This window comes from Dermacentor albipictus, chromosome 1, assembly GCF_038994185.2.
Source record: "Dermacentor albipictus isolate Rhodes 1998 colony chromosome 1, USDA_Dalb.pri_finalv2, whole genome shotgun sequence".
Taxonomy (NCBI): domain Eukaryota; kingdom Metazoa; phylum Arthropoda; class Arachnida; order Ixodida; family Ixodidae; genus Dermacentor; species Dermacentor albipictus.
The window spans coordinates 189,745,072-189,761,253 of NC_091821.1; the positions used below are offsets into that span (position 1 = coordinate 189,745,072).

The window sequence follows — 16,182 nt, forward strand, 5'->3', positions numbered from 1 at the left end:
ATGAGTAGTGATAGAATCTCGTCTAGTGATCAACCAATTTATTACTGCAAGTTTCTCCCACGCTTTGCTTTCCTGACATGCCACTGAGATTGCTTGTGAGCACTCGCATGACATGCCTCGCTTTCACTGTGGAAATGTGTCCTCGAGTCCTGGGGTCAGATTCTCTAATGGCCCACTCCTTTTTCCATTTTTCTGGCGTTTCGTGACCTCTTTGGATGTGGCCCGGAGTCCGCACACTGCCATCTTTCCTGGTATCACAACCTCGGCGCAACACAGGATAAAAATGGAAAATGGAATGGAATGTTTAAAAATATGGGCTCTAGTTGGGCTAAACATATTTCAAACAAAAATAATTTGTGTGAATTTTATTGCATTTGTTAAAAATTAATTATGCTAGTTTAACCATGTATTCAACAATAAAAATAGTACAAAAGTACTCACAATAATTAAAACAAAGTTTGTTGCTTTATTGTCACATAAAAATTATTTGCCTTTTCTTTCTTGAAATACCTTAGGTCACTCTGAAGAATTTAAATTGGCAATAACAAAGTGTGTGTCCCATGCACTGTGGGAATCAGTGTAAGCAAAGCTTTGTGTGCCTTTTGTGTTCATTGACGATAATTTGCGGTGATGCTTACGGCGAATGTTTAGGCTCTTCAGCGTATAGTGCAATATGAGGGAGGTGAGTTTACATTAAACGGGCACGACTTATTATGTTTGTCTACATAGTACACAACACACAGCGAGACGTGTTTGCTTGAGCCGTTGTGCGCCATTTTTCATTGTCTGTGAGAAGATTACCATTGTCATTGCCTCGCACAGCACATTGCATTGTAGCAGAAGTGTTAAACTTCAATTAAATAAAGTGGCTTTATGTGCCAAACTCACAATCTGGCTATGAGGCACGCGCTAGTGGGGACTCTGTATTAATTTTGACCACCTGGGATTCTTTAACATGCACCTAAATCATATTACACTAGCGTTTTTGTATTTTGTGCACCCATTGCAATGCGGCTGCCAGGGTCAGGATCGAACCCACGACCTCTAGCCATGCCGTGGCCACAAAGTACAGAAGTGTCGATTTGATGGGTGGCCGTTGCTGTAGTGTCATCTAGACGCTGCAGGGCTTTAATGTGGCTTTGCGTCTGCACATCCTGCGTCAATTGTCCGCTTGACAAATTCGCACAGTGTTTGTTTCAGAAAAAGCAGCATACCGCACCTAGAATATAAATTTATTCAGTTTTTCCACAACTGCTGCCGGTGTCTAGTAATAGCATTTCCTTGCTTTCTTACGTCGCCTCTCCCTGTTCCGCGCTCCCACCATGTATACGAGCTGCCATGAGCGAAGAGTGGCAAGGTTGTTATTCACTCAGGTCATAACTGCGTCGGTTCTACCCATTCTCTGTCTTCTCTCTCTACCTCCTCTACCCATCTCTCTAACTCCCCTCTGGACTGCTGCGCGTTAGTATAAAGGTAAGCGCTGCAGCTTCTGCAGTGGTTTTTGCGGGGCCCCACGCACACTTGCAGCAGTCTAGATGATATTGTGGCGACGCCCAGGGAGCACCAGAGGGCATTGTGGTGACGCAATGGAAAGGTTCAAATGAGTGTCTTGTGTCGCCTTTCCTTTCTGCAGTGCTCCTGCAATGTATATACATGCTCTCAACACCCCCCCTCCCACCCTTCACCCCATGTGGTGTGCTAGACAGCAACAGTAGCAGTGGAAAAGTCAAAGAAAGAGGCAAAGAAAGCTTCGCTTTAAAGACTAATCCTAGAGGCACGCATTTCCTGAAAAAAAAAAATACTTTGAAAAGGTTAATGTGATACTAGTTTATTTCAGCTGCCATTTTTAACATAATTTATGTAATACAATTAATCCTTCGTAATAACATTGGAACCACACTTTGTAACCTTATAAGCTTGTTTTGTTACCTGTAAATGTCAATCATTGAACTATAAGCATAAGATCAAGTGTATCAAGCAAAACATGAGTTTTTTTTTCTTTTTTTCTTCTTGCTGTTGGGTGATTTTCACGCCACCTCATAGTGTTTTATGGTTTGACAAAGATTTCGGAGCATTGAATGCGTCGCAACAAGGTGTCGCTAAAGTGTTGTGCTGATATTCTGCGGGAACCACATCATTCACTAAGTGCATTTACAGTGTGATCTTCTTGAAGCACAAAGCAGCAGTGAAACTGAAATAATTGCTGGCAACTGAGTATGTGATCACGCAGCATACACTCAACAGAGGCAGTCGGATCTTACACAAAACAGGGAGTAAAGGTGTCAACTAGAAAAGTCCAAATACAAAATGATTTGCTTATAACCTGACGGATATTGTAGGAACCAAGGTAATGCAAAGGCTTCAGCACCACTGTTAGCAAACATCGTAGCACAAACCAAACATTTCTGTTCATCGTCAAAAAATTCAAACTCTTACAGGTGTGCTTTATGGGGTTTCTCATGATTGTTGCCCCAAGTTTAGCTTGTGTACCCTGTGTGCCTCAAAATTTGTCATCAGAGTGAATGAGTTTGTATTAATTTTATTTTCTCATTTGCCACAACATTAATGCATTTTACTTTTCATTTTTTCTACTTTAAAGGCACATCTAAGTCACAGTGTCTTCCAGCAGTCACTTTTTGCATGCTGCTTGGAGATTGTGATGTTCTGCTACAACTCACAACGGTAATTGTTTTCTTCATTCATTTGCTAATTTGATACTAGGAAAGGGGTGTTGGTGTCCCAGCTAACTTGAGCCAACGTTTTGAGGGGAAAAAAAATAACACACAGACAGGACAGGCAGACAGATATATATCCGTTAATTTGACCTTGAAGGAACTGGTGGAATTCAATAATCTGGCAGGTAAAAAAGAGAGAGAGAGAGGCAGAAAAAAGCTTTAAATGCATTGCTGCCTTATTTGTAAGTATCTATCCATTTCTAGTGCGCCCAGAATATAATGTCCACCCACTTTTTATGGGTTCATTGTAGAAAGAAATGTGCGCCTAAATCTAGCATGCACCCAATTGAAAAAAGGAAAGCATCTAGCATGCCTCTAATTTTGGCAATCATAAATAAGATGATGCCTGGGGTTACTTTTGCAACACAAATTTATTAACATCTGATGTCCATCATTTTCAATTTAGAGAGCTTTTTATTGCTGTCTATGGACCACAGGATGTTGGTCCATTTTTTTTTTGTATTCTGCATTGCTTGAATGACTATGCTGCAATTGTAAACAGAATGGTGCCTAGCACCTAGGCTCGTCACTTCGCCAGTTTGTCTTGCGATGCACTGAAGGCGTGATGTGACTGTGTTACTGCTAGCTTTGCGCGTAAAACATCTTTTGAATGAGCTTCTGTATTGGTACCTGAAAGCAGCGCATTGTTGTCATCCTACATGAAAAATTTTTCTGCCACTGTCATGTGATGACAGTTGTAGAGACAGGCTCTGACGGTAGATGGTTGCTAGCACTGAATGCAGTTGCAGTTTTGCATCTGAGTGTAGAATCGAATAAATACTAATCATTAATTGTGATCTACTGTTTTCATTGAGAAACTTTCCATATGCAGGCCAAAATCGGCTCTTTATGCTGAAGATAAGTTTCTACAAAACATTCGCTGACCCTTAGCACTGCAAAGACAGATGCTGCTGCCATTGTGGTAATGATTGGGGCCTCCGTTTCGGTCAGGCATGCTGCCCAGCCAAGTTCGAATGATGAAACTAGGGCCAATTTCAGGAATTAAATAATGGAAATTTTGGCTTACAGAAATGTACGTGATCGAGAATAGACATGACAGTCTTGATAGAATCAACCGAAAAATTAACTGGTGCCAAATTCACAGAAGTCTACTCTATACAAGTATACTGTTCAGTCATCAGTCGTCTTTTGCTGCAATAAGTATTTTTCTGTATTTGTGTGCTTGCTTTTAAAGTAAAATAATTAAGCAACTACTTAACTATTAAGTTAAAGGCATTCCATTCTATAGTAAAGTTGTCATTGTATCGTTAAACATAAAGTTTTTAGCATGCTATGTCTTGCATAATTATTTTTTTCTTGCTTTACCCGTTGCGTGTGAAATGAGAAAAGTACTGCGTGATTATGTGCCGGTGTGCTGAAACACCAGCAGTCACAAATGTGATTTCAAAGAACTAAAGACGCTCATTGCCTGACAAATTTTATGAATGAAAAGAGGTTGAAGGCTGTGGTTAGTGAGTGTATGTCAAGCTGTAGTTTAGTGGAAAGGAATTGTGTTGATACACGTGTGCCAAGAGGCCGCTGTTCCTGTACTTATTGAATACATTTATCTCTTCACCGAATTCTTTACTCATTAATGTGGATGTACCAAAAGGTAGTGCCACTGCAAGGAAAGCTTGATGTGCAGCAGTGCTAGAAATTAAGGCTGCTTCCATCTGCCATGGCATTTTCTCGCAGCACAGAGACTGTGACATAGTAAAATTCTTGTCATATAATGCCATTACGATGTTGATGTATCCCGCTGTGCAGAGATTTTCCTTGGATCTTGGAAGTCTTCAATTTGATGCCTTACAACTTCTACAAGATCATTGAGCCTTTAATCCGTGCTGAGGAGGGCTTGTGGCGAGAAGTGGTGAAGCACCTTAACCATGTAAGATTGTTTCGCACCGTGCTTTAAGGAGGCCTTTCTACTAGGTGCTCACAGTTGCTTTGTTGTGCAGATTGAGGAGCAAATCCTGGAGTGTCTCTCTTGGAAGGATGACTCACCTCTGTGGGATGCTATAGAGCATTCTGAACAGCCCGTACCTATGTGCAAAGAGGTCTGTTGTGATGTATTGCCAGCTAATATAGCCCATTTGTAACTGAACTGGGCCACTTGAATTTCACTTGCAAGAGGCTTATGCAGGGTCCATTTAGGTTGTTCATGTTGTTGTGCTGTTCTGATTAGTAACAGAAAATGCTGTGCTACCCAATGCATAGAGTGAAATGTACTTGATAGGCTTTGTAAACATGTGCACCTGGAAGTTGGTCATGGTGGGTGGTTAGAAGTGCATACTGGACAAACTTGAAATACTGAGTTTGGGCATTAATACCACGGATGATATTTTCGAGGACTAAGTACTTATCCTGCACCTTGTCAATTTCTGTGTTCTAAGGGCAAGTCCATTTGTAGCGAGTTTTTCTTATAGCAAAATATTTTTCTGTTTTGAAGGAATGTAAATGGGTTTGACATTAAATTTTGCTCTTGCTTTCTAGAAGCCTGGCCATAGCTAAAAAAATGCAGAATATGCATCACATATTGTAATGGTACTGTGTTGGCCACTCAGGTATTGCTTCAGCGGCAAATCGAGACGTTCCAGGAAACTGATGGAAATGATATTGGTGAACCACATACTCCTGTTGCCCATTCGCCACTAAAGGGTCCAAGAGGTGACCAGGAGGGTTCCTTATCAAACAGGAAGGGTAAGTATCATTGGGCATGTTTTCAAGACTGCCCGTGGAGTGGTCTTGTGATTCTGCATGCTATCTGTTGCCTGCCAGATAGATATGATAATCTGCCTTGATAATGTGTTGTTGCTTATGACATGAATATGGTATTGTGATGTGTCACTTGTTAACTGCTTGATTTGCTCCCATTCTTTTTAACCCCCTTTCATGTTTTTTTTTCCCTAGATGGTTTCAACTGAGGATGTATTTTTCTTCTTAGCCTGCTAGCATTTATCCTGCCAGCTATTTCGGAGTTCTAGTCTCTACATTCTTCTGCGTGTTTAAGTTTTTGTGTCGTGTTACAGTAAATAATGATACAGAACACATTAAAAACACTTAAATGCATATTGCAAAAAATTTTGTCGGCACAGCATAATGCATATATACGTAATCCATATATATTGTGGATATGCTTTGCTAGTACAGTCAAATCTCGTTATAATGAAGCAAGATATAAAGGAATAACAGATAAAACTTAAGTAGATGAAATTTCTTTTGAAATCCCCGTACAGATTCAAAGTGCAGTACATGATATAGTGATTTAACGAAGTAATTTACAGTATAACAAGGTAATTATGGCTCTCCCGTTGACTTCATTATAATGAGGTATCACTGTACAGCAAGCTGTCTTTTACTTCACTGAAACCAGTACTACACATGGTTATTGCTCGAGCTGCATCTGTCAGCAGCATCAGCTTTCCTTTTTTAGGCTTGCCATTGCAGTTGCACCTAAGCATAAAATCATTTTGCCGCTCTGTGAAAAGGAGCTGTGGTGCCTATGCTATACTTTATTCCAAATTACTTTAATGATTAAGTATTGTTACCGTCTATGACATTGTGTGAAACTGTTAGGATGAACCCTGTTTGTCAGAGATATGGTGCATTGCTACTGTTCTGTTGGACAAGGTGTGCCTGTACAAAACAATTTCTTGTAGGATCGTACTGGCAAGCTGAATTCGTCAAAAAAAAAAAAAAAAAACATGAGAGGGGATTAAAGAGGAACACTGATGTTATGCACTGGCTGTCAGGATATTGTTCTTACTCCCTGTGATTCTGTGTGAATGTTGTACAGCATGTGTTCTTTTAGTATGCTGTGTTGATTGCATACATGTGTTTAGCGTAGGGAAGGAAAAAAGGGGATCTTTCAGTGGGGACCTCACCAGGAAGTTTCTGTGTACATTTTTATGTGAGGCATGCATGGCTGATGTGACATTACCCATCTTGTGAGGAACTCCCTCTGCCAGCCTTCAGACCATTGTGGATGGCACTGCATCAGCGCTGGACAGGCAGTTTGTGGCCTTGCTTGGTCTCTGTGTCTTTGACATGGCGGCCTTTGATGCAGACGTGCCACTTTCACCTGTGTCGGTGACGGAGCGGTTCCAGTCTCCAGGCAGTGCAGTGCGTCGCAGGCTATTTGCGCCCAACAGCACAGGAGGTGGTGCTAGCGCCCCCTTACAGCAGAGCCCCCGGGTGGAGTCGGGCGCCATGGGCCAGACGCGCACCGTGTCCATCACGGTGCAGCGTGAGTGCCTCGTATTTTTCTTAAGCCCCTGTCCCCTTAAACCCCACATGCAGCCTGTAGTCAATGCGCATGTGGCAATGTGTGGCCAGGTATCATTGCTAGCTTGCCGCACTTGGGTGTCGGGGACACTGCAGGACTTGACCTGAATGGCAACATTCTTGCTTAAAACCCATTTTCTACGAGAGCTGGCATCCAGAATTGAACTGCTGGCAGCCAGCGAGTCTTCAGTTCGTTAATAGTTTTGTGGTTTTTCACTTGATTTGTTGCGAGTGGCAGCATATCTGTATTCTTCAATACTACAGTCTACTTCAATACTACTATATATATATATATATATATATATATATATATATATGTATGTATATAGGTGATTCTATATATAAAATAAAAATTTTATTTAGAAATTGCCAAGGATTTTACAGCTGTTCGATATACACAATAATTCAGTATATATGAGTTTTATATATCTGGGTTCGAAAGTATATATTTAGTCATATTCATATATACTACAACATTCGGCTTGTTTCAAGGCTTTTTGTGTCAATTTCTCCCTGTACTACGACTTTTCACTACAGTAAAACCTCTTTAATTTATATTTCACAAGACCAATTAAAAAGAGAATGTCCAAGTTATCCAAATGTTGAATTGTCAAGGGTATATAAAAAAAGAATAAATCCTTACTACACCAATCCACCTTTATTTACTGAATAAATGTGCAACCCTTGCTCATATTTCGCACAGGCCACAGTACAATCTATTGTAATCTTCAACAGCTTCTGCTGTGTTTGGCACTGCGTGCAAATTGCACTGAGTCAAAACGAAATAACTGCTTGCCGTAACCATTGCAGACGAAAACACGGTTGTTATTGATGCGATCATAGATGGTGACCATGCAGTTCCGATGACACGCTGATAATACATAGTCATGTGCGGCTGTAAATGCAGAATAAAGGCTGTAAAGTCACAAATAGGCACAAAGCACTCCGGCGTTCCTACCGTTCCACTACAGTTCCTTCTGATGACTATGGCGATGCAGACTCCACTGCTTGATTTCGGCTGGACGCTAGTGAAGCTTTTTTTTTTTTGCGGCGCTCACCATGTGTTCTGGAGGTTTTCCAAATTAACTGGTGTGCAGTCAAATACATTAGATTAACGAGAGTTCGAGACCATTTAATAATGCATATGCCTGCCGATACCAGAGGACGAGTCCGAATTATCTGATTTTTCCGAATTAAAAAGGGTCAAATTAACGAGGTTTTGCTGTATTAGCAAAGGTAGTATCATTTGATTTTCCTTTTCAGTTAGGAAATAATAAACATTTTTTTAACAGCTTAAACAACCTTCTTTTTATGGGGCTCATAGGTTGGATTAATTAGAAAATGCTGACACATACTCACCAATATTTTTGTAGGCGATGTACTCACTCCCACTCATTTGCACTCACCCCATCGGTGCCAATTCACGTTCCTACTCGCGCCCGCTCATACTAACCAACATTCACTTGTGTTCGTAGTCATTTTTATTAATTCTTACTGGCATATACTCACGCTTATACCCGCATCATTCACTCACTCACTCACTCGCACTCACTCACTTATACCCGCACTCACTCACTCACTCACTCACTCACTCACTCACTCACTCACTCACTCACTCACTCACTCACTCACTCACTCACTCACTCACTCACTCACTCACTCACCCACTCACTCGCTCGCTCGCTTGCTGACATTCACTCACATTCATCTCACGTCCATTCAAAATCACAGTCACTGACTTTCATTCATACATTAACCAGCATTCATCCTGTCCATACTTATATCGGCACTCACTCGTGTTTATGTACCAAGTTTCACTAGCACCCTTTGTCAATCGTGCTCCACCTGTAAGCCTGTGAAATGAGTGCAGAGCGAGTGAGTCAGTGTGCTTGGGAGCAAGTAAGCCTACCTATGGTGAGGCTACAGTGACAGAACACTGCAGGCTAGCAGTCCCTGCGAAACTACTCGTCTTTTCATGTTAAAGCTCTTTTGTCTTTTCATGTTGAAGCTCTCTAAAGGGCGAAAGTATTAAGGCGATCACAGTATTGAACAAGTAAGCATATTTCCTATTTGTGGCACTTTGGTACTGAAATCATCAGCGAGGCATTAGAACACTTGATGAGAATCCAGTACCTCTCAGTTTCACTGACTGTACCTGTTGGATATAAAATATTGACTGAATGTGTGCAGGAAAAAGCAGTGTAGTGGATGTCCTTTAAGAGGGTTCTATATGTGGTAGCAAATGGGTGGAAGCTATAGGTGGTGCTGCCATTCAGGCCAGGCAATCTACTGTTTGCTGTGAAAAAAAAAAAAAATCTTGGTGGGCATGTTACTTGTGGCACGCAGCTCACAATGCCTTTGTGCTGCCCATGCTGGGATGCAGAAAATGAGCGCAAACCCTGAAGCTGCAAGCAAAAGCTGACCATTCAACTAAAGACAGGGAGGGAGCTTTGGGTGCAAGCAAGCTTATGGCAAGCTTCTCTTCACTGTTTTGAGCATTAATGCTTTGCTGAGCTCATGCTATGTAGTCGCTGGCAAGTATGCTTTATGTTGCAGGCTTCATCTTCTTTTAAAGCAATGTTCTGCCGTGCAAGTTGTGTGTATGTTGTAGTCTGAGTGCTGGTGAAAACTGAACAAAGTGCTTTGTTGATACTCGAACTTTTATTATTAACAGAAAACAAAATGTGGATATTGTAGCTTGTAGAAAGCCAGTTCTCTCTTGTTTGTGTTTCACATAAAACTTGAATTATTTAGGTGTCTACCTAATTGGTTTAACCATAATGTGGCAATGGCCATTGTTTTGAGCTTGTACAACCACATTCAAATGGTGGTGCCGAGATATGAAAAATTGGAGAACTAAACTTTGTTCCAATTACTAGTATTTAATAAATAAATTTTTCACATGTCTGTGCCGCCATGTGGTCCTTGACTCACAGATGGGCACTATGTTATAGCTCATATTGAACCCAACTGTACATAGCAGCCAATAGGATGTGACTTAACCTCTGCTCCTTTCCTTCTTTTTCTCTTTGTATGTTATCATAAATTTTTGTTGCAAATGCACATAGCATTCGATGTTTCCTGTTTGTCCCATCCACGATAGCACCACGTTGATTCACATTTTGTTGGATAGCAAAACATATTTGAATTCAACATATTAGCCATGCAGAAATAAGATAACTTGAGAAAAGACGCGAGAAACTTATTTGCACAGGCATGTAGTTACCTCGATCTACCTGCTGCATGGTTAGATTGAGCATTCATCGTTCTGGTATCTCATCATTTGCATTTTGAGAAATTCTCTATAGAGAACATACATTCATCGTACGTGTTGTAACAGCACAAAAGCAGCATGGACAAAAAGAAGACAAATACGACAACATGGTGCTGACTCACAACTGTTGTCACTTGTGAGTTGTGATGGTCAGATCAATTGTGAGTCAGCACCATGTTGTGTTTTTCTTCCTTTTGTCCGTGTTGCTTTTGCGCTGTTACAAAATGTACGATGGATCCTAAGCATCTCGCCCACCTTGCTATCTTGCTCAAGAACATACATATTTGGCAGTGGCATCAGCATATTTCGTGGCCATCCTTTCTGGGCACCATGTGGCACAAGCGCGTGTATTTAAGGTGCCATCTATCTCTGCATCTGCTGCATTCGCATTATAGTGGAAAGCTGGGTGAATGGGTGTATATTTCTTTCAGCTATGCTAATAAAGGTGAATAAAGGCATGTTTGTATTCCTCTCATTAGTCTTTGTGCAGCTTAAAAAATTGGCTGCATGGCCAGTCAGGAGATATTGCCCTCAAAATGACAGGTGTCTGCACCTGTTGGGACGGAGGGCCCGGTGCTTCACTTAACCCTTTAAGGGCTGGCAAAATGTTCGAAAAGAAGAGTTAAGAAAATTGTCCTTTTTTTTTAACACATCTGGATAGGAAATTTTTTGCAGATTTGAGATATGTACAGCATGGGGAGTAGTGATTTCACTACTTTTGTCTGAAAATACGAAATAAAAAGAACCAGGTTCCATCTGACTTCGACTGCTGCGCTCTATCAAAACTGTGGTTGTTGTCAACGATATCAGTCACTGGATGTGTATATACCACTGAAAAGAATGCCATCACTGGCAGTGCTTTAATGCAGAAGGAAATCATTGGACATTGGACATTGGCAACTCAAATAAAAGCTATGCTTTCGCGATGGGCACAGCAACATGCGACTGCATGTCGCCTTTTAAATACCTCTGCTGGACCAATGGAGTTTGTAGGCCCCCCACCGGGGCCACAAAGGGAACTCTCCAGGGCCATGATTTTGTAGCGATGCCTTTTCCTGGTGCTAATGCCTTTCGACATTTTTTGTGTTTGTGAGTGGCTGCGTTCGACGCTCCCTGGGGCGAAGCGTCTCTTGACCACTCGCGAAAAAAAAAAAAAAAGAGCACAAAATGTTTTAGCATCTGGAAAACGCTCAGAACGTCAAAATGGATTGGATGAGCCTGGCCTATTACCGGCACTTAGAAAGAGTGCCCAAACAAATAGACGAGACAGACCCGTCCACAGCACTTTCTGAAAAAAATAAGGGGGGGGGTGGGGGGGGGAGAAAAAAAAAGGACAGAGAGAAGCAAATATATGTGCCGAGTATGACTCATCCGTGGCACTTAAAGAGTTAAAGGGACACTAAAAAGAAAAATAAGTAGATCTGTATAAGTAAAATACCATTCTACATTACCAGAAAAGCCATTTTTACTATGATAGAAGGCTTGGTAAGCCATAAAAATGTGCAAAAATCAAAGATTAGTGGCAGCATCAGAAGTTCGCGCTCCAGCTCACTCATTGTGATGTCATTGATGTTAACGATGTCTGTCCTGGCCTCGTTAAAGACCAACTACCATGAAATTTTACATTTATACTACTGAAGCAATCTTAGGAAAGCTGCAGGCCTGGTAATTCTCTAATTTTGTTATTAGCAGCATATAGCACCCAAGCAGGTGACTCATGCACCTGGTGGTTAAGAGATATGACACAAGTCCTAGCACGTTTCCTCCAACATTATTTTCAGCCTGCGTCAGGCAGCTTTGGGGCAGTGCCTAATCTTGGAGGTCATGCTGAGCAAGGTATCATAACGAAATGTTTTCCTTCTCATTTTAGTTTTTTTCCACTGAAAAACGCTCCGTTCCGGCTCTGCTCCAGGAAAAAAAAAAAAAAAACGTAATGGTTCATAATGGTTTAGGTTTGCATGCAAAAATTTTCAGAGCAAAGTAACGATAAAAAAAAGCTATTCTCTATAAGTGAATTATGAATTACTGACAGCAGGCCATCGAGAGTGCTAAAACGAACTTAAAACGAACTTAAAGGAACCATAAAACGAACTTAAAGGAACCATAAAACTTTGGTGACAACAGGTTGTACCTGTAGAAAATGAAACAATAAGTGCTTTAGTGATCAAGCCCTGGGTTTTGCTACTATGCCAATCTTCTGGTGCATTGAGCGACAGGCTTAGATGAGTGAAATGCTCGACTGGCTATTGCTCGCACTTTCCCTGCCAGAGACATACGCGCTAATTCTGACGTTGCCTGAAATCGGTTGTTTCAGATTTCTGGCTTTCCCCTTGAACCGAAAACCAATAAAAAATATTTCCGTTTCACTTCAAAACAAAATAATACCTTTTTGGTTATGTTTTCGTTCCAGACAAAAATAATGTTTTGTTTCGTTTTTCGTTGTAGTCTTCATTCCGCACACTTTTTCTGAGGGGCCACACATTGTGAGTCGTGCGTCACTTCTGACAAGCAGTGATGGCAGGTTGTTTCTTTTTTTTCCCATTTTTGGTATCAGTTACATCTACCTTTGCCAAGTTTTTTGTGATGCATCCATTGATATTTCGAATGTAAAATTTTGCAAGGAGGTTGTTCGATATCTGGGCTATATGAAACTAGGTGTTTATGTGGCCAAAGGGCATGTAACAGTTGGCCTTTCTCTGTTTGTAAATGCAGGCCAGATTGTATTTTCAAGGAGCCAAAAACTCAAGTTAGCAAATTTTTATAACATGTACTGCGCCACGACGACCCAAATACGAGAAAAATATATAGAAATTTGTGACATCACTTACGTATAGGCCCTGTGGTTTTGGTGCAAAGTTCAAAAATTGGAAGGGGGGCCTGCATTTTCTCTTTTCATAGGCAACCTCGTATCGCTAAATTAACAAAGTTTTGAAAGAATGCTTTATTAGTACAAACTGATTTAGTGTGTCTCTCTAGTGTCCCTTTTAAGTTTCGACCATACTTCGTTTTGCTTCCTCAAAATTGATGTTCTTGCAGTGTAACTCCTTGTGCTCATACCTCACCACAGGCAACAGGTCACTGCCATTCACCACAGTCAAATTCTTGCTCAGCAGCTCATCCCTTTGGCTGTATCTATCAGTTCGACACGGCTGATTTTTCCTGCATATTTGATCCTTGTCATAACAGTAGATATCTATTGCTATAACCATTGGCTCCTCTTGCCCTCCCTATTATTTTCTTCTTTCTACTAAATTTTTTAAAGGGGCATCCAGCTCTCATAGTTTTTTGTTCTTTAATATAAATTGATGACACTTTCACTAAACATGTATTTTGATGGGCTGAATTCTACTGTCCATTGTCTTATTTTTATACAATATGTTGCCATTACTATTAGCATTATTCGTACAAGTACTATTAAGAATTTCATGTTGATAAGTTTGGATGCGACTTAGTTACTGAACTGTAAATAACATGAAAAAAAAAAAGGGTATACCAGAATCGTCTGAAAATTTACAGAGTATGCCAGAAAGCAGAAATGAAAGCTATAGGCAAACTTAGGGCTTGACTTATGAGACAGAAATTTTTTACAATAGAACTTTCCCTGCATTTTAGGCAAAAATTCTCAATTTCAAACAATGCTTTTGCCGTAACAATCAAACATCTTTGCCCTACTGCACTCTATGCTGAGACTACTGCATACCTGCAGATAAGATACTCCACAAAGGTCAGGGAATATTTTTTCAGGCTTTGTACTCGCTCACACTCCTGCCTACTCCCACTCGGCACTCCTACTCGCGCCTTACTCGTCACCTACTCGCACCTACACATACTCTCCATGAGTCACTTGCATTCATACTTGCTTTCGTTCACACTTACCGGCACCCACTAATGCTCATACTTGCATTCACTTACACTTACGAGCATGTACATTCGTACTCATGACCGCTCACACTCTATGACAGGCTCTTGTGTCCATGCTCATGTCCACTCATAGTCACTTTTGTTGATACTCACTTTAAAGGGACACTAAAGGTTACCAGAAACTCAAGTTAAAGTGGTAGAGCAATGTTCTAGAACGTCTAAGGCGTCAATATAATCGCGAACAGAGCTTTAGTAACCGAGAAATTGAGGTAAATGCATGACACGATTTGAGACCCCCCAGTGACATTCCGGTACTAGCCCGATGACGAAAGGACTCCTCATAATTTTTGTTACTAATACTCAACTACTCGTATTAAAAATATAATTTCATTCGATTATAAGATGGAAAAAAATGCTACTTGTCTACGTCTATTCGATTCTAAGAAAAAATAACATTTTGACGTTACCCTTTAGTAATATGGGTGTTCGAAAGGTTTCGTTTTCGCTCGACTCTGCGCGCTCGACTCTGCGCCGCGTACGCTTTGGAGTTTCAGTAGTTTCGTTATCGCGTTGCGCTGTGAGGGTTCTGCTGGCTCGCGAAACTTTCATTTGGAGCAAGCAGCGAGAATGCGACGTCCATGTGATGCCGTGGGAAGCCCTCGTTGCTTTCCCGCTCCGGAGAGCCGGTGTCGAGGCCACCGTCGTAGTACGCAACAACGCCGGCAGTGCGAGCCCTCAGCAGCAGGTCGCGCTCGTCGGTGCTTAAATCGCTGAAGTTGAGCCCACCATCGCGAGCCAATCTGTCGGTGTCAGGGTCCATGGCGACGAGCGTCGAAGTTTACGTCATAGAATGAAGTACCAGCTTATGGGCGTCTTGTGCTGGAGCTTGAGGTATAGTAGCGGCGCCTGGTGGCGGTGCGGGAAACGACATCTGGGTCGTGCCAGCTTGGGTCGTATTGAGCCCTGGCTGTGGCGAAGCACGTTTCTAGGCCGAGTTTTGCGTCGATTCGCACTTTTTTATGCCCTGTTGTGAGTGCGAAAAGGCTCGTCACTTTCCACAGACCACGCCGACCACGCTGCGAGCTCGCCACAGCCTATAGTTTAACAAAAATGGACTCTCCGTGTGCCGTGGGACGTAATGCTGGGAGCAGAAGGAATCGGTGATGCTGATCCGGAGAGACCTAGCCCAGCCTCGAAAAGGCGTCACCGTCATTACTTTTGCGTCGTGGGCTGCCATGAACAAGAAGGCCTGAATCCCATCATCAGATTCTACCGTTTTCCTTCAAGGCCTCACGAAGTGGAGCGTCGGGCGCGCTGCATAGCTGCAGTTCGTCGCACTGAGTAAGCGAAACTTCGTGCCATGCTGACTGCTTCGCCTGTCTTGAAGCTTGCTTGATTATCTGCGTTCGAAATTTCGGTCTTTTGCACCTACAGTCCCGACAGCAGACCGACATAGCAGCAGGCATGGCTGGTAATTCACGATTTGAGACCCGGCCACAGCGACAATTAACAATTCAGCCGATGCGAAGTGGTGAAGTGTGTGCAAATGAGCACAAATGGTCGGGCTCATTCGATGAAAATTCACTACTACTCTACGAGCAGCACAGGTTAAGAGAGCTAAATGCGCTCATCCTTGATCTCAAGCCAGCACGTCGAGGCAGCGCAGCAAGGCAGTATTGATTGCAGCACATCGATGTTCGAGCGCTGTCATTGAAAGCTGCATCAAGCAAGCAGCGCACGAGCTCGCGCTGCAGTGCGATTCGCACGTACGTGCGAGCTCACGTGCATTGCATCAGTTTAGCGGCATGCAGTCAACAAAGATTGCAGGAGGCCCGCCGTTTGGGGGCATGTCGAAAGACTGCTGCCGTCGCGGCGCGTACGATCGTGCGCTCGAGCAGTTCGTACATCGCGGCGCGTACTGTCGTGTGCTCGAGCAGTTCCGTACACATGATGTCTGCTTATCGCTGTTGTGGATTCATTTATAGCACGCATTTCCTCGCGTTCACGCACCTGACTCTAGCAGCTAGC

General features: G+C 42.2%; 1 protein-coding gene across 3 annotated transcripts in view; it reads left to right on the forward strand.

Annotated features, from left to right (window-relative positions):
• Positions 1–16,182, forward strand: part of LOC135898039 (retinoblastoma-like protein 2) — a 127,558-nt gene that overhangs the window by 39,606 nt on the left and 71,770 nt on the right. For 2 of the 3 annotated variants that reach the window (XM_065426773.2, XM_065426771.2), the window contains exons 12-16: positions 2,600–2,682; positions 4,503–4,623; positions 4,694–4,792; positions 5,300–5,435; positions 6,802–6,981. In XM_065426773.2, coding sequence (XP_065282845.1) covers positions 2,600–2,682; positions 4,503–4,623; positions 4,694–4,792; positions 5,300–5,435; positions 6,802–6,981 — 619 coding nt within the window. The remainder of the gene's footprint in view (positions 1–2,599; positions 2,683–4,502; positions 4,624–4,693; positions 4,793–5,299; positions 5,436–6,801; positions 6,982–16,182) is intronic. The other variant, XM_065426772.2, reaches the window with a different exon arrangement.